Source organism: Leucoraja erinacea, chromosome 30 (genome assembly GCF_028641065.1).
Source record: "Leucoraja erinacea ecotype New England chromosome 30, Leri_hhj_1, whole genome shotgun sequence".
In the NCBI taxonomy this organism is placed as follows: Eukaryota; Metazoa; Chordata; class Chondrichthyes; order Rajiformes; family Rajidae; genus Leucoraja; species Leucoraja erinaceus.
Window position 1 is genome coordinate 18,101,794 of NC_073406.1, and position 19,418 is coordinate 18,121,211.

General features: G+C 46.1%; 1 protein-coding gene across 2 annotated transcripts in view; it reads right to left on the reverse strand.

Annotated features, from left to right (window-relative positions):
* Positions 1 to 19,418, reverse strand: part of agrn (agrin) — a 451,665-nt gene that overhangs the window by 421,486 nt on the left and 10,761 nt on the right. For both annotated transcript variants that reach the window (XM_055659585.1, XM_055659586.1), the window contains exon 2: positions 11,457 to 11,718. In XM_055659585.1, coding sequence (XP_055515560.1) covers positions 11,457 to 11,718 — 262 coding nt within the window. The remainder of the gene's footprint in view (positions 1 to 11,456; positions 11,719 to 19,418) is intronic.

Here is a 19,418-nt window from a genome sequence, read left to right on the forward strand (position 1 = left end):
AAGTACTGAAACGGCCTGTTGTGGGTTCTTAATGCCTAGGAGCAGAATTAGGCCATTCGGCCCATCAAGTACACTCCGCCATTCAATCATGGTTGATCCATCCTTCCCTCTCAACTTTCTCCTGCCTTCTCCCCGTAACCCCTGGCATCCATACTAATCAAGAATCTATCAATCTCCACCATAAAAATATCCATTGATCTGGCTTCCACAGCCATCTGTGGTGAGGACTTCCACAGATTCACCACCCTCTGACTAAATAAAGTCCTCCTCAACTCCCTTCTAAAGGTATGGCCTTTAATTCTGAGGCATGGGGCTCTTGTCCTAGAATCTCTCATGAGTGGAAATATCCTTTCCATATTCACTCTATCCAGGCCTTTCACTATTCATGTGAGTGATCATGCTGTATATTTGAAATCCACACAAAAGTTGAGAAATACAATAACCATTACTGTATTCATTTCTCAATCAATGTTTACAGCTGTGGTCTCAGAAAACCTATGCTTAAATAGGACAACGTTGTCTGGTCTTTGTGGGATAAACTCCCAACAGTTGGAGTTCAGAGGGGCAGTTAGAAAGATGACTCCGACTTAAGGATTTGCACAGAGACAGAGGTAAAACAAGCAGACCTTCCATCCAATTAAGCACGAGGATCAGCAGGAAATGCACCCAATCCTTGGTATCGCAAGGGACACATTTGGAGCGGAGCCCATTTCTAAATTCCTGATCTTCAACAGGGCATGAAATTGGTAGCGGAGCAGAGGGATATTCATAAACTCTTTTATACAAGTATTGTTATATTCTGACAAAATGGGCAAAGGGTTCAGTGGATTAATAGTCACAAATAGGTGAGTAAATGGACGTGTAGGAAGGAACTGCAGATGCCGGTTTACACCGAGGATGGACGCAAAATGCTGCAGTAACTCAGCGGAACAGGCAGTATCTCTGCAGTGAAGGAATGGGTGGCATTTTGGGTCAAGACCCTTCTTCAGACTTGACAGGATGCAAGGTCGTTCCTGTCCATACCAGACATTAGTGCAGTCAAGACACAAACACACCAGGACAACAGGTAGTGCCAAGAGAAAAATACCAAATATCGTAGAGTTATCGTATTATCATGAACAGAGAAAATGCAGATATTGGAAAAAGTGCAAGGGGTCGCAATGAGGTTGGTTGGAAGATCGCGACTATACCCTGAGCATACGAGAGGAACGTTCAGTAGTCTAACAACAATGGGGAAGAAGTTGTTCCTGGTTCTTCTGCCATTTCCTGCTGTCTGTTTCCTCTTCCCAGTGAAGCTACTAGGGTGATTTGCGTGCATTCAGAGGTTGTTTAGTAAATTGTTTAGAAGCCATGATCGAATTAGTTGATTGACACAAAAGACTCGAGGGTCAGGCAGCATCTCTGGAGGAAAGGAATAGGTGACGTTTCGGGTCGAGTCCCTTCTTCAGACAGAGTCAGGGGAGAGGGAAAGGAGAGAAATAGACAGTGATATAGAACAAATGAAAGAAAGAAAGGCAAAAAGGTAGTTGATGTCAGTGTTTGAGTGTGACATCAGGGGGGCTGCATACACCCAGTGTTTCAATCCAAAACACAGAATACATTGCACCAGATGCAATTCAGTTCAATTGACAAGTGTATTTTCTTTTAAATTGGGTCCTCAGCAATATTTTGCTTCATGACGAAGATAGTATTGTTATAAAGCGGCCAGTTTATATTCCCCTTCCTCATGCTACCCATGTAAAGATACTGACATTGATAGAGTTAACATTACAATGCACTTGAAAGGGTCCCGACCTGAAACGCCTGTTCATTCTCTTCACAGAAGCTGCTGTTTCTACAGGGAGTTTCTACAGCACTTTGTGTTTTACTGGTATTTGCAGTTCCATGTGTTTACCCTGTTGTGCCCACTAAGAATACGGTTTCAATAAGGTCACCCAACATTCTTCTAAACGCAAAAAAAAAACCAACCCATTTCCAACTTCTGCGTGGGTTTTCTCCGAGGTCTTCAGTTTCCTCTCACACTCCAAAGATGTACAGGTTTGTAGGTTAATAGGCTTGGTATTTAAAAAAATTGTTAAGCTGGTTTTACTGTGTGTAGGTTAGTGTTAGTGAGCGGGGATCACTGGTCAGTGTGGACTCGGTGGGCCAAAGGGCCTGTTTAAGCTCTGTATCTCTAAACTAAACACGAGGAGATCAGAATTGTGCACATACTCCAGATCACGTCTCACCAACAAACACCCTGTGCATGACACAGCAAGAGAGAGGTTAATTTCTATAGAAGCTAAACGATACTCTAAAGCACTTTGCAGCCAGTGAAATCATTCTCAAGTTCAATCACTGTTGGCACAGAAAGGCATCACCATCTGGTGTCCAATGTACCCATGGTAAAGGTGAGCCTGTTAGAAGGTGTAGAAGCAGCTGCCATGGGAGGCAGGTGTTCAATATATATTAGAGGAAATGGCAAGCCAAAGTTCCTCTTGCTCCATCATAGCTGGCCATAATCTGGGCCTAGTCTCTGGTATCAAGCATGGACCATTAGTTTAAGACTAGTCTGGTTTAGAGATCCAGCGTGAAGATAGGGCCTTTGGCCCACCGAGTCCGCATCGACCCGCACGTTAACACTATTCTACACACACTGGGCACAATTTACATTTATACCCAGCGAATTAACCTACAAAAACCAGTACGTCTTTAGAGTGCGGTAGGAAATCGAAGGTCTCGGAGAAAACCCACGCGGTCACTGGGAGAACGTACAAACCCCATACACAGTACCCGTGGTCGGGATTGAACCCGGGTCTCAGGCGCTGTAAGGCAGCTACTCTACTGCTGCGCCACTATGCCTTTCACCCTTGATGAAACTAGGCTATTTTTAAAAAAAAGCACCCCCAGAAGAAGAGGGGAGATTGAAAAGAGTTGCCGGAAAGTAATATATGCTCATATTGAGTTTCTAACGTACACAATTAGGCACATTGTTCTATCCATTAGTATTAGCAGGCAGCATCTGGCACCCACTTGAAAGATGCATTGGCAAAGTTGAAGCTTGTTAAAGATGGGCACATTTCCAGGAGATGAGGCAATCACAGCCTCACAGCCCTGTCCCAGCAAGTGGCCAACTCACTGCCTGAGAGAAGGGAGATGGGAAATTGCAGCAGATTTTATTGAAGGCTGAAGCATTCAGACAATGTGAAATCTACGCATTCTTCAGAAATATAATATTGTTCCACGGCAAAAGACGCAAAGTGCTGGAGTAACTCAACGGGTTGACCTCATCGGGGCTCTTCCGCGGACGAACTGTGGCCGGGAGCTGACAGGCGGAGCTGGCAGACCCATTCCCAAAGAAGGGTCCCGACCCGAAACACCACACATTCCTTCTCTCCAGAGATGCTGCCAGTCCCGCTGTGTTACTCCAGCATTTTGTGTCTATCTTCAGTGTAAACCAGCATCTGTAGTTCCTTCCTCCACATACGGAGTAACACAGCAGGTCAGGCGGCATCTCTGGGAAAACATGAAGGGGCGATGTTTGAGACGGGGTTAATGGTCTCAATCCAAGAGGTCACCTACGATGTTCTCCAGAGATGCTGCATGACCTGCTGTGTTACTCCATGTGTGGAGGAAGGAACTGCAGGTGCTGGCTTACACCAAAGATTGACACAAAATGCTGGAGTAACTCAGCGGGTGACATCACCCATTGAGTTGTATTCAGAGATGCTGTCTGTCCCGCTGAGTTATTTTTTGCTTATCTCAGCTGTATTACTCCAGCATGTTGTGTCTTTGTTTGTGAAACAGCATCTGCTTTTCCTTGTATCTCTATATTATTCCATGGGCTTGCTTTAGTAGCAACAGGCAGCTTGACGCACAATCTCATTAGAAGACATATCCTGCTGAAGATGATAGCCCATCGCAAGTAGAACAGGTTGTCTTCCGCCCCCGAATATAAATCCATTTCACTATGCAGCAGTGACAGGCAGAGAGACAAATCATTCACACTCATTCATAATGTTTCAGTGAAGCAGAGTCCTGTTTGGGAAACTAACACATGGCATCATTATGATAACTCAGCTATCAGGCAAAACACAAGGCAGTTACGGATCTGGAAAACCATCCCCAATTACACTGACACCTAAGATAGAGACAAAATGCTGGAGTAACTCAGCGGGACAGGCAGCATATCCTGGATAGAAGGAATGGGCGACGTTTTGGGTCGAGATCCTTCTTCAGACTGAGAGTCAGGGGAGAGGAAGACAGAGATAAGGGAAGGGTAAGGTGTGAAAACAAGACATCAAGGAGACGAAGGTCAAGGAAGATATAGAATAGATCATTGTTAGCTCGGAGAAGGTGACAACGAAGCATACAAAGATAACATTTATTCAGGGGGACAGTTAGACTGGTTGGAGAACTAGGAAGGGGGAGGGGTGGAGAGAGGGAAAGCAAGGGTTACTTGAAGTTAGAGGTCAACATTCATACTACTTGGTTGTAAGCTGCCCAAGTGAAATATGAGGTGCTGTTCATCCAATTTGCGCTGGGCCTCACTCTGGCAGTGGAGGAGGCCCAGGACAGAAAGGATAGTATGGGAAGGGAGGGGGGAATTAAAGTTTTTTAGCAACTGGGAGATTACGTAGGTTTAGGCAGACTGAGCGGAGGTGTTCTAGGCCATTCGAGCCAGCACCGCCATTCAATGTGATCATGGCTGATCATCCACACCCCGTTCCTGCCTTCTCCCCATATCCCTTGATTCCACTAGCCCCAAGAGCTCTATCTAACTCTCTTTTGAATGCATCCAGTGAATCTCCACTGCCTCCAGAGGCAGAGAATTCCACAAATTCACAACTCTCTGGGTGAAAACGTGTTTCTCACCTCAGGAGCAGAAGGTGGCCAGAAGTCAGCCCTTCAAACATCCGTTCGATCATGACTGATCTGTGTTGCTCTCAACTCCTTTTAGAATTAGTCATACAGCACAATAAAAAGCCACTCCGCCCATCTCGCCCATGCTGACCACAATGCCCCATCTACTTTAGTCCCACCTGCCTGCATTTGGCCTATCTATCTATCTATCTATATATATATATAAAACTCAAATCCGTCCGCCTGCAGTACGGATCCCTTCCTGCCTTTTGATTCGTTGACGGCTGCTCCTTCCTATCAGCTTCCAACACACTTCGAAACAAAGTTGCAAAACAGGAACACTGAACTTTTCACTGCTGCAGCAGGCAGGGGAGGTGCAATTGAGGGAGGCAGGGGAGTGCTGGAAACTTACATTTGGCAACGGCTTCAGTTCCATTGGAGGAGACGGGTGTATGGTGGAATATTGGGTTGGGGGAATCACACCATTGGGGGAGCAGACCCAACGGGTCTGCACTTGGTCTAGTATCCCTCTAAACTGTTCCTCTTCTGTGACATTTCTCCATCATCCCAATTACTCAATCTTTCAAACACTTTACATATATTTAATGACCCATCATCAGGGGGCAAAGAATTCCAGGAATTCTCTCTCTCTCTCTCTCTGAGAAGTGGTTTCCAGACATTGAAGGTTTAAGTGACTGGCCCCTTCTATTTTGCAGAGATGTCTCCTGTTCAAGACTATCTTACTAGTGTAAAACAAGGAGACTCTCTAACTCGGCCACTATCACTGGACACTTAGCTTTAATCAGCTAATATAATCAGGGGCTGTTTGACAACTATTTTAATGGAACGATTTCTCTTTGACTGGAAACTTAAAAGAAATGCCAGGGTTAAAATAGCACACATCAGGCAACAAACGGCGCAAAGAGGGATTAGATTTTCCTTCTCATATCAGCGGTCAATTTGATAATACTTGAAACATTTCAGCCAATTTTCCATTACTTTTTAAAGTGCAACCTAAGCTGTTTAAAAAGGCATATCAAATGGGACCTGGCAGGGTGTGAAATATTTGCAAGTGATGAATCTGTTCCAGAGATGGCTTGGATTGTCCACTGATAATCTGACTTTAGCCTCACTAACCTACCCTAGTAGTTTGAGATACCCTCCGAGAATTTTATGGGCCAAATCCTAGGTTCAGTTTCCAGTCAGTGCTTGGATGTTTAAGGGTTTCAGTGCTTGGATGTCTGAAGAAGGGTTTCGGCTCGAAACGTTGCCTATTTCCTTCACTCCATAGATGCTGCTGCATTTTTGTGTACCTTGGATGAAGCTATCTTGGTTCTGCACACGTATAGACATAAAATGCTGGAGTAACTCAGTGGGACAAGAGCATCTCTGGAGAAAATGGATAGGTGACATTTCAGGCTGGGGCAACTTCAGAAGAAGCTGTTAAGTTTGTTTTAGACTCAAAGCCCTGTCCCACTGTACGAGTTCATTCCAAGAGCTCTCCCGAGTTTAAAAAAAAAATCAAACTCGTGGTAAGCACGGAGAATGAACGGAGCTTGGGGACGTCTCTTAGCGGCTCGTAACGCTAACGGCAGGTACTCGGGAAGACTCGCTAACAGCAGGTACGTACGGGAAGACTCGTGAGGATTTTTCAACGTGTTGTAAAATGTCCACGAGAGCCCCGAGTACCGACGAGTGGCCATTACCGTAAATCTCCGAGTTCGAATCGGGGCAAACTCGGGAGAGCTCTTGGAATGAACTCGTACCGTGGGACAGGGCTTTAAAGAGGCTTTTAGACAGGCACAGAGGTATGCAGGGAATGGAGGGTTACGGATCACGTGCGGGGAGAGGAGATTAGTTTAATCTGGCGTCATGTTCGGCACAGACGTTGTAGGCCAAATGTTCCTGTACTGTTCTATGAAGTGTCAATGTTTTGGGTCAAGACCCTGCAGCAGGACCCAGGCTTTGAGGCCGTGCGACTAGTTTAATTAATTAACAGTTAAAGACATTTAACTATTGCGAAGCTGGAGAGCACCAGGCACAAGTAGTAGATTACCGGCCACTCCAAAACTATTTGTCATCCTACATTACCACGGCAACTAAAACCAGGCCTATAGACTTCCACCAGAACTCCAACCCACAGGAAACATTAATTCAGTTTTTACTCCACTGATGCTGCCGGACCTGCTGGAATTTTCAAACATTCAATCTTTTATTTCTAATTTCAAGTCGAGCTTTTGTTTGGTAACATTGAAGCAAATTATCACCAGAGATATGTTTAAGAAGGAACTGCAGATGCTGGAAAATCGAAGGTAGGCAAAAATGCTGGAGAAACTCAGCGAGTGAGGCAGCATCTATGGAGCGAAGGAAATAGGCAACGTTTCGTCCCGAAACGTTGCCTATTTCCATTGCTCCATAGATGCTGCCTCACCCGCTGAGTTTCTCCAGCATTTTTGTCTATCACCGGAGAAAAACAGCTAAACATGATCACCTGTGCCCACAGACAGAATCTAACTCGGCATAGAAGTATCGGAGAACAAAGAAAAACCTAGCGATTGCGGTTTACACGCCTGGGTCTTTCTTTGCCCATTAAAGAAGGTACCTCCCTGCAATGGTTTACGAGCGATTATCTTTGATGTGGTCCTGCCATGATGAAGAGGATCACACACACACAGTGTCAGGATGAGTGAGGGCAGCGCCTCATGCCAAAACTTGAACTCAGGATCCCATTGCATTCTGCTGCACAGCTAAGTACGTGCTGGACTGGTGCAGATGCAGGAGAGGTGGTGGAATAACGCAACAGCAATGAGAACAAGTACAGAATAAAGGGACGTAGATGGACCATTTGCAGACAGACGAGATTGGTTTAGAATGATCTTAGAATAAAGGGGAGGTCATTTAAGACTGAGGTGAGAAAAACCTTTTGCGCCCAGAGAGTTGTGAATTTATGGAATTCCCTGCCACAGAGGGCAGTGGAGGCCAAGTCACTAGATGAATTCAAGAGAGCGTTAGATAGAGCTCTAGGGGCTAGTGGAGTCAAGGGATATGGGGAGAAGGCAGGCACGGGTTATTGATAGGGGACGATCAGCCATGATCACAATGAATGGCGGTGCTGGCTCGAATGGCCTCCTCCTGCACCGGTTTTCTATGTTTAATTTAATTGAGCAACACAGTGCCCCAGCCGGCGGAGCTGCTGCCTCACGGCGCCAAAGACCCTTGTACGATCCTGACCTCGGGTGTTGTCTATGTCGAGTTCACATGTTCTCCCTGTCACCGCCCGGATTTCTTCTGGCTACTCTGCTTCCCGCCCACATCCCAAAGATGTGAGGGTCGTATGTTAATTGGCCTCTGTAAAACTGCCCCTAATGTGTGAATGAGAAAGTGGGATAATGTAGAACTGGTATGAATGGATGGTCTATGGTCAGCATGGACTAAGCGGGCTGAAGGGCCTATTTCCGTGCTGTACCTCTAAACTAAACTTTAACATTATTGTCATCATAGATGTCACAGGTCATACGGCTTGTTCTTGCTCTGTGGTGTTTTACATAGTAATACACTAGGCTAATGTTGCATAACTGTAAACGGGTGCTTACTGGTCAGTGCAGAGTCATGGTGGGCCGAAGGGCCTGCTTCTCTCCCTCCCGCTCTGATAAACTCCTCAGAACAGACAAAGTTTGTCATATCACTACCTGCAAGATCCCGCTGTGTACAGCTGGCTGATACATTACTAACATCGCAAGGCCCACACACATAAATAATTCAAGTACTTAGGGGATGACGTGGAGTATTGTAAGATGCTCTGGGAAGAACGAGACATGGTATCTTAATTGGAAGTGGTGTGTGAACCTCTTAGGTTACTGCTTGGTAATCCTCTCTCATTTAACATGCAGAAAACATCAGGCTTCTTCAATTTTCCTCTCCAAAAAGGGTTTTGAAAGAAATATGAATTTTTCATAAGCCGAACTTCATGGTCAGGGAACAATTTCCTTCCGAGTAGTCTGTAATGTGTACAATTACAGCTTAGAAAGAGAATTAAACCACCGTCTTTCCACATAATGATCAGTCACAATTCTAAAGACTCTCCTTTCAGTTTTATTGTTACTACAGTGTAATGACTAATAGCTACAGACCACAATCATTGATCCAGGAATGAGTCCAAATCTCACTCTCGCTGTTTGGAAATTTAAAGTCGTACTTTGCTTTAATTTAAATTTTTTGTTTAATTTACATGTAATCGAAACATAGAAAATAGGTGCAGGAGTAGGCCATTCGGCCCTTCGAGCCTGCACCGCCATTTGATATGATCATGGCTGATCATCCAACTCAGTATCCCACCCCTGCCTTCTCTCCATACCCCCGATCCCTTTAGCCACAAGGGCCACATCTAACTCCCTCTTAAATATAGCCAATGAACTGGCCTCAACTACCTTCTGTGGCAGAGAATTCCACAGATTCACCACTCTCTGTGTGAAAAATGATTTCCTCATCTCGGTCCTAAAAGACTTCCCTCTTATCCTTAAATTGTGACCCCCAGTTCTGGACTTCCCCAACATCGGGAATAATCTTCCTGCATCTAGCCTGTCCAACCCCTTAAGAATTATGTAAGTTTCCTATAAGATCCTCCCCTCAGTCTTCTGAATTCCAACGTGTACAAGCCGAGTCTATCCAGTCTTTCCTCATATGAAAGTCCTGCCACCCCAGGAATCACTGATGAACCTTCTCTGTACTAATAAACATACAATTTTAAAGTGATAGTCATAGAGCTATACAGCATGGAAACAGGCCCTTCGGCCCATCTTGCCCATACCGGCCAAGTTAGCATAGTGACAATAGACAATAGGTTTAGGAGTAGGCCATACAGCCCCTCAAGCCAGGACCACCATTCAATGTGATCATGGCTGATCATCCACAATCAGTACCCCATTCCTGCCTTCTCCCCATATCCCCAGACTGCTATCTTCAAGAGCCCTATCTAGCTCTCTCTTCAAAATTACATCTCATTGGCCCATGTTTGACCCAAAGCTCTCTCTAAGCTGAAATTTGCGTTTCCAGCTTATAATACTTAAACAATAAATTACAGAATATACATTTGGGGAAGTAAGATTCAGTCACAGTCACAATATGATCAAAATTCTTCCCAGCAGCCACAGGGAACGCCAGCCGCAGTGTGAGAGGTCATAGTTGATTTACTAATAATGCATCAGACAGGTTTAAATCCCAACTCACCACAGAATCAAAATTCTTCAGACTTTAGTGATACAGTTCAGAAACAGGCCCTTCGGCCCAATGAGTCTGCTCCGACCAGCGATCACCCCGTACGCTAATAATACCCTACACACTAGGGACAATTTACAAATTTTATGGAAGCCAATTAACATACAAATTTATACATCGTTGGCGATGTGGGAGGAAGCTGGAGCACCTGGAGAAAATCCAAGCGGTTTACACGGAGAAAGTACAAATTCTGCACAGACAGCACCCGTAGCCAGGATCGAACCTGGGTCTCTGGGTCTGTAAAGGAGCAACTCTACCGCTGTGCCACCCTCACATAATTACATGAACAAAAACAGCATCAACAATGGTGACCATGTTGTAACCATGAATTGTTGATTAGAATCCCGATTAGGTCTCTACCATTTTTAGGGCAGCACAGTGGCGCAGTAGTAGAATTGCGGACTTACAGCGTCAGGGATCGATCCTGACCACGGGTGCCCGGTTTCCATCCAAATCCCAAAGACGTGCTGGTTTGTAGGTTAATTGGCTTCTGTAGATTGCCCTCAGTGCGTAGGACACAAAACTGGGACAACATAGAACTAGTGTAAGGGCGATCGTTGGTTGGCATGGTTTCATTGGGCCAAAGGGTGCGTTTCCACGCTGTATCTCCGCCCATGGTGCGGTGACTCCAGACTTTAGACAATATATGCAGGAGTAGGCCATTCGGCCCTTCATGGCTGATTATCCCCAATCAGTACCCCATTCCTGCCTTCTCCCCATATCCCCTGGCTCCGCTATTTTTTAGAGCCCTATCTAGCTCTCTCTTGAAAGCATCCAGAGAACCTGCCTCCATCGCCCTCTGAGGCAGAGAATTCCACAGACTCACCACTCTCTGTGAGAAAAAGTGTATCCTCATCTACGTTCTAAATGGCTTACTCCTTATTCTTAAACTGTGGCCCCTGTTTCTCGACTGCCCCAACATCGGGAACATGTTTCCTGCCTCTAGCGTTTCCAAGCCCTTAACAATCTTATATGTTTCAATGAGATACCCTCTCATCCTTCTAAACTCCAGAGTGTACAAGCCCAGCTGCTCCATTCTCTCAGCACATGACAGTCCCGCCATCCCGGGAATTAACCTTGTAACCTGGCTTTGTGGCCAACTCTGGATGAGCCGCTGAAATAGAGATTGGACACAAGACGGTGGCTTTGCCAGTGATTCCTGCCTCTCGTTAATAAGCACACGAGGCCAAAACGATGCAACTGGAGTCGAGACAAAATCTCACAAGACTGGGGTCTCTCTCGCAGGATGGCCCATTGGATAGTGAAACATGAGAGAAAGACAAAACAGCAAAATAACACAAGCTAAAGAATTAGAAAGAGACACATAAACGAGTGCCAACCTTCCACGCAGTTCTCCACCTCCTGCAGGTTTCGCAGTGTGATCCTCATGAGACTGGAGCTCAGCATCAACTCATTCTTGTGAGCCGGCCACATGGACTTTGGCGCCAGGTTGACGAAGAAGATCCTGGTGTCACCCGTGGAGACTTGGTTGTCGCAGATCAAGGGGTCTCCAAAGCCGCAGATCATGACTTTCTTCCCACTGTCCAGGCGGATCTCGTTCGTCACCGTCTCCTTGCCCTTCAGATACCTCCAGACGCGCACCTTCAACACAATGAAACAGCATTCAGTCGCTAGCAAAAGCCAATACATCTACAGATAGACACAAACATGCTGAAGCAACTCAGCAGGTGAGGCAGCGTCTCTGGAGGAGAACAATAGGTGGCTTTTTGAATCGCGACCCTTCTTCAAACAAAGAATCAGGGAAGAGGGAAACTAGAAGGATGATAAGGTATAAGGACCAAAGATTCAATTTCTCCTGACCCGACCCTGACCCTGCCCCGACCCTGACCCGCAGAGTTACTCCAGCATTTTGTGTCTATCTTCGGTGAAAACCAGGTGTTCCTTCCTACACACTGGTCATCGACATAGGTTAACCCTAGAATGCCTTTACAATGATCATGGAGACAGAATAGACGGCAGATGATTGAACAGAAAGCAGACTGGAGGAACTCAGTGGGTCAGACATCCGCAAACTGAAATGGACAGACGTCAATTCGGGTTGAGACACTCCTTCAGACTAAAGAAGCATTCCGACCCAAGACATCGTCTGTCCACTTCCCTCCTCAGATGCTGCCTGACCCGCAGAGTTCCTCCGGAACCTTGTTTTTGGCAGTATCATTTGGTTTAAGAATAAGGAATTTAATTGTAATTTACTGAGAATCGAATGCCGACACGACAACTCGATTCGAGGTTGATCCCAGAGTGTACGTAAACCAATCACCCTCCACACAACCACGTTCTCCTGCACCATTAGTACCTCACAGTCTAAACTTTACCCCAGTTATTGACTTTATTCACTATTCATGATTCAAATAGTAAATACCGCTTTGAGTTTGATGTTGCCGCTGGCCAGGCAGGTTTCTTTGCATAACCAAGATGAATAAAGCTGACTGGCTTAGTTGCTGACAGTCATAGACTTGCCAAAACCAACATAGATGGCACCCGTTGCTCCGTAGACCGCTGGGTCCTGGCCAACAGGTACCCGACATGGGGGGGGGGTAGAACAATGAAGAATGGGGACCCTGCGTGGGGAGGGAACAACAAACTGGTTGGGGGGGGGGGGGGGGGGGGGGGGGTTGGAATTTGTAACTTTGGACGTGAAAGAATTTCGCTGCGACTTGTCACATGGACAATAAAGTATTCTTATCTAATCTATAATCCTCAACCTGCCCCCTCAATGTTTGAAGTAAATTTTTAAAAATCCCCACCGTGATAATACAGAACCCCACAGACCAACCCACCTGTTGAGAATTGGTTGAGCTTGGTCAGGTGTGGGTGGGGTGAATGGATGGAGGGTGGTGGGACGGGAGGTGAAGGTGGTGGGCAGGCCACTGGGCTGTGAGTAGATTGAATGTGAAGGGGATTGACAAGGACTTGGTGCCCAGTTAAACTAATTTCCTCTGCCTGACGTGATCCATAGCCCTCCACTCCTCTTGTATCCACATGCCCATCACAAAGCCTCTTAAATGACACTACCACATCCATCCCCACCACCACCCCCTGACATCACGTTGAAGACATCCACCACCACGTGTAAAAAAAACACGCCCTGCACATCTTTTAATTTATTTCCCTCTCACCTTAAAACTTTTTGTTCTTTAGCCTTTGTCATTTTCGACCTGGGAAAACAGAACTGACTGTCTACCCTGTCTGTGCCTCTTGCCATTTTATCAGCACACCCCTCAACCTTCAACATTCCAGGGAAAACAATCCAAGCATGTCCAACCTCTGCTTGCAGCTAATATCCAGGCAACCGCAGATTTCGGCTCCTCTCCTCTCGCTGGCTGGCTCCAGGGCTGCATGTTGTACCCAGAGTCAGCCTCACAAAAGTCGTGTGTCCTGGGATCACCTCCACATCTCCCTCTCACCCCCCTCTTGCCCTCCTTACACCCAAGCAGAGAGGAATGGACAAAAACAGGCCTGGTAAGAGGCTTTATGTTTGAGAAACAGGTGAAATCCCTTGCTCAGGCCTCACTTCAAAGCCAGGCCTCACTTCCTTCACGGGAAAGCTATAAAAAAGCTTCCCCTCAGTCCACCTTTACATATTGCCCTATCCCCCACAGCCTTGCTGCAATGCAGTTGCTAGGCTACAGCCAAGGATGGGCAAGGCCAAGTGTGCAGCTGTTCAATTGAAGGCTAGACGCCAACAAATTACCTGCCAGAAATCCACTCCAGTCGCACCAGCTCACTGGCACAATGAACTTGTGAGTTAATGCTGGCGGGGACCGGGTCTCAAGGGGTGTCGGGCCACACATGTAGGTCTGTCACAGCGTGCGGGCACAGAACATGCACGCACCCCTCACCACTCACTGCTCTGTGCACTCCGAGCCCAGTGGAAGAGGAGGATTTCAAGTCTCAATCTTCACAGCGGATAATTAACTCACTCCACATCTGTCTGCTTCGAAAGTAAGTTATTGCTTTTCAAAAGCAGTAAAGATTTGACGAGGTAAAAATAATGACGGAAATTCTAACATAGCAGAGAGAAGCGCACCTGTCCGCACTAGTAATAAATAATCTGGTGAAGATAATCGGGTTTCACATATATTGTTGTTTGCGGGAGCTTCGCATGTAATAATGATCAACATTTTTTACACGGAGGGTGGTGGGTGTATGGAATGGGCTGCAGGGGGAGGTATTTGAAACAGGTACTATCTCAACATTTAAGAAACATTCAGATAGCTACATTGATAGGATAGGATAGGATTCGAGGTATATGGGCCAAACGCAGACATGTGGGACTAGTGTAGATGGGGCTTGTTGGTCAATGTGGGCAAGTTGGGCCAAACGGCGTATGCCCACACTGTATGACGATGACTATCTCAAAATTACCTCACTGGCTGCAAAGTATATTTACTGAAAAAACACAATCACCTAGAACATCACGTTGCTCCACATAATTCCCTTTTACACGCTTATCAAATTTCCTCTTTAGATAATGGTTCAGTTAGTTCACCTCTTTGCAGCATTCCAAAGAACATTCCCTCCATCTTTTCCCTCCCACTCTGGAAAACCACCATCTCGGACAATGGTCAAATTTCAAAGGATTGTCCAGCAAAGTAACGGAAACCTTCGGCCCACCATGTCCAGTTAGAGCAGCCCGGTGGACTGGAATCAGAGTTGACGTGCTTCCAGTTGGAGTGTCGATGGAAGGTAACTGCAAGTAGGCCACACCATCCAACAATGTCACTGGGCAAGGGTCTAGAAACAGGAGCTAGTACTTGCCTTGCCAATGCCACGGGCAACTCTGGCATCTCTTGACCTTACTCCACATCTAGACCCTCTCCCTCATCACAACCACTAAACCACTGGGTTGGGATTACTCACAGCTAAATATACACATTGGGGCGGCACGGTGGCGCAGCGGTAGAGCTACTGCATTACAGCGCAAGAGACCCGGGTTCGATCCCGACTACGGGTGCGGTCTATACAGAGTTTGTACGTTCTCCCCGTGACCTGCGTGGGTTTTCTCCAAGATTTTCGTTTCCTCCCACGCTCCAAACATGTACAGGTTTGTAGGTTAATTGGCTTGGGATAAATGCAAATTGCCCCTGGTGCGCGCAGGATAGCGTTAATGTGCGGGGATCGCTGGTCGGCGCGGAGTCGGTGGGCTGAAGGGCTCGTTTCCGCGATGTACCTCCAAACTAAACTAAACTCCCTCAAACTTCCCCTAAAACATCGAGTGCCATAAGGTGAACATTTCAAACAGTGGAAGAGAATGCAACATGCAGTAACTAAAAATAAAGTCGGAACCCATTTCAGTAGCATCCTTCACAAATCATAAGACTTCTTAAAACCCCCCACACACAGCAACTGAAGCAACTTTGAAGTACAGCCACTGTTACGTTGTGGTGAACAAATTTCACCCATTAAGACTCCGCAGGGACCTTTTTGCATTCCCTTGAAAGATAAGTGACCAGAAAATCTATTTTCCCCGACTCGGTTTGTGGGATACGATTAACATGAATATCTCCACAACGCTCCTTCAGAATAATGGAATGGAATCTTGTACAACACACAAGAGGACTGAGTGAACCTCAATTTAATGGATCATCTGAAGGATACCACTTACAGCATTACACAGGAGCAGTTCCAGAGAACAAGTTAATGGTTCATCTAAAGGATACCATTTACTCAGCACCGTACTGGCAGCTGTTCAGATGTTTTCCAGCTCTGGTGTGGGATCGGAACCCATAAGCTTCTTCCCAAGCTTCCTTCACACCCAAGTATGGGAAAATGATTAGTGTCCCACCACTGGGCAGCATGGTGCTCATGACCACACTGAGGTCCTGGTCCTAGCACTGAAGTCCAGACGAATCCTCAAACCATCAGCACTCAATGATGAGTTCTGTAGGAAGGAACTGCAGAGCTATGGCTCTGTGTGTGATCAAATTTGCACTGGGGGAGGGGAAGAGAAGAAATGTTCTGACTGTCTACCCTATCTATGTGTCTCATCATTTCTACTTCTATCAACTGTCCCCTCAAGCTCCAATGCTCCAGACAAAACAATTCAAGTTAGTCTGAAGAAGGTTCTCAACCCAAAATGTCACCCATTCCTTCTCTCTAGAGATGCTGCCTCACCCACTGAGATACTCAAGCATTTTGTGTCTACCAAGGAACTGCAGGTGGTGATTTGAACAGAGGATAGACACAGAAAGCTTACGCCAGCTTTTTGTGTAGCTTCCAATGATGGTCGGCTCCACAGTTCTACACACACTTGATTTAAAAAAAACAAAGAATAAGCATGTTCTGCCCTTTGTTGTCAATACTTAGTAGACTACCAGAAAAGTCATACTTCCTTAGAGGATGCTAGATACAAGGAGAGGTTGGATAACATATAGTCACAACATGAGGTAAACTCAGCAGGTCAGGCAGCATCTCTGGAGAAAAGGAATAGGTGACGTTTCGAGTTGAGAACCTTCTTCAGACTAACTTGAATTGTTTTCTCTGGAGCATTGGAGGTTGAGGGGACAGTTGATAGAAGTAGACATGATGAGACATATAGAAACGGTACAGTCAGAAGGGTCTCAACCTGAAACCTCTCCCATTCCTTCTCTCTAGAGATGATGTCTGACCTGCTGAGTTACTCCAGCCCATCCCCATTTGCAGTAGTCCCACCTGGCTGTGCTTGGCCCACATCCCTCTAAACCTTTCCTATCCATGTACCCGCCTAAATGTGTTTTAAATGTTGTTATAGTTCCTGCCTCAACTACCTCCTCTGGCTGCTCGTTCCATACTGCCACCATCCGCTCTGTTCCGTACACCCACCGCCTTCAAGTACGTTAGTTCAAGTACGTTAGTTCCCATTGAGAAAGGGCAACAATGATTTGCAAGACCGATCTAGTGATGACAGCTTGCAACCCCAAGATGATTGATTAGACTTGAATAGTCTATCTCTGGAGTTTTATTTTAATTCTTGGGTCTCATACGGCAGAATGAAGGGGGAGCTTGTACTACGACTGAAGTTGACATCAGGAGTCGCAGAAGAAGGGGTTGGTATCGGTATATTATTGATCATGAGCCATGATCAGTCACTGAAAGTAAGCATGCAGGTAGTGAAGAAAGCTAATGGCATGTTGCCCTTTATTGCAAGAGGATTTGAGTTTAGGAGCAAGGAGGTCTGACTGCAACTGTGCATGCCCCTGGTGAGACTGCACCTGGAATATTGTGTGCAATTTTGATCTCCTAATGTAAGGAAGGACATTCCTGCTATTGAGGGAGTGCAGCGTAGGTTCACTAGGTTAATTCCTGGGATGGCGGGACTGATATACGATGAAAGAATGGGTCGACTGGGCTTGTATTTGCTGGAATTTAGAAGGATGAGAGGGAATCTTATAGAAACATATAAAATTCTTAAGGGATTGGACAGGCTAGATGCAGGAAACATTTTCCTGATGTTGGGGGAGTCCTGAACCAGGGGTCACAGTTTAAGAATCAAGGGTAGGCCATTTAAGACTAAGAATAAGAAAAACCTTTTCAGCCAAAGTTGTGAATCTGCGGAATTCTCTGCCACAGAAGGCAGTGGAGGTAAATTCACTGGATATTTTCAAGTGAGAGTTAGATTTAGCTCTTACTAAGGGAATCAAGGGATATGAGGAAAAAGCCGGAACGGGGTACTGATTTTGGATGATCAGCCATGATCATAATGGGCCGAACTGCCTACTCCTGCACCTACTTGTATAGTTTCTATTGTCATGAGGTGCAGTGAAGGGCGTTTGTTTATAAGCTGTGCAATCAGAAACTAAACACGAGCGCAATCAAGCCTACACAAATAGTGCAACGAGAAAAGTACCAGAGCACAGGATATAATTTTACAGCATTACACAGGAGCAGTTCCAGAGAGCAAGTCCAATGACCGCAATGAGGTAGGTTTAAATGAATGGGACAACACCCTAGCTTATAGGAGCACCGTTCAGTAATCTCTGATAACCGAGGGGGAGGTGGTGTTTCTGAATCAAGTATTACATGCCTTAAACCTTTTACATCTTCCGCCCGATGAGAGAGGGGACAAGGGAATGGTTGGAGTGTGATTCGTCCTTGATTATGTTGGCAGTGTGATTTGTAGATGGAGACAATGGTGGGGAATCTGGTCCGTGTGATCGACAGGGCTACATCCACAACTCTCTGCAATATCTTGCCGTCTTGGGCAGAGCTGCTCCCAAATCAAGTCGTGAAACAACTCGACGATGTGCATCTGTAAGCAGTCAACAAGAATCATGCTGAGCTTACTTTGTGTAGGAAGGAACTGCAGATGCTGGCTTACGCTAGATTACAATAGATACAATATGCTGGAGTAACTCAGCAGTAGTATCTCTGGAGAGAAGGAATGGGTGACGATTTAGGTCAAATCTGAAGAATGGTCTCGACCCTAAACGTCACCCGTTCCTTCTCTCCATAGATGCTGCCTGTCTCACTGAATTACTCCAGCATTTTATGTCTATGTTGAACTTCCGTAGTCTCCAAAGGAAGTAGAGACGCCAGTGAGTGTGCTTTTTTGGCCATTTAGGACTTAGATGTTTCTTCACTCAGGAGGTTGTGAACCTTTGGAACTTTCTACCCTGGAGGTTCAGTCAAAACAGGGATCAATGGATTACCAGATGTGGATGGAATCAATGGATGGGAGAGAGTGCAAGAAAATAGTGTGGAGGTAGAAGGTTGGCCCGAGATTTTAATGGCTGGAATAGTCAACTCCCACTCCTAATTCTTACGTTCTTATCCGAGTCAGAACCTTTAGGCCAGGGGTCGGCAACCTTGTTCTGCAAAGGGGCCAGGACGCATGTCTGTGAGCAGATGGCGAGCCACATCCATCACGTGTACACATGGATGGCATCAAATCACGTGTTGGCAGAAGGTAGACAAAAATGCTGGAGAAACACAGCGGATGAGGCAGCCTCATGCAATCCTTGCATGTCTCACCGCTGGAGTTTCTCCAGCATTTTTGTCTACCTTTGATTTTTCCAGCAACTGCTTGTTCTTTCAAACGTGGCAGAGGTGCGCAGCCGTGCCATTTTCAGGATGCGGTGCAGCCAGATGCTCGGCGCGCCAGGGCGGGGCGGATGAATCCATCCAAAGACCGCCTTCGTACACAGGTGGATGACCCCTGCAGGCATGGCAAATTTCACACAGCTGTAAAAATGCATTAAGGTATTACAAAATCAGGGGTGCAATAAAATAGTAAGAGAAACTTACAGTTTGGTTTGATGAGGAGGAGCCTTACGTGATGCAATCCTTGCATGCGCGGCATA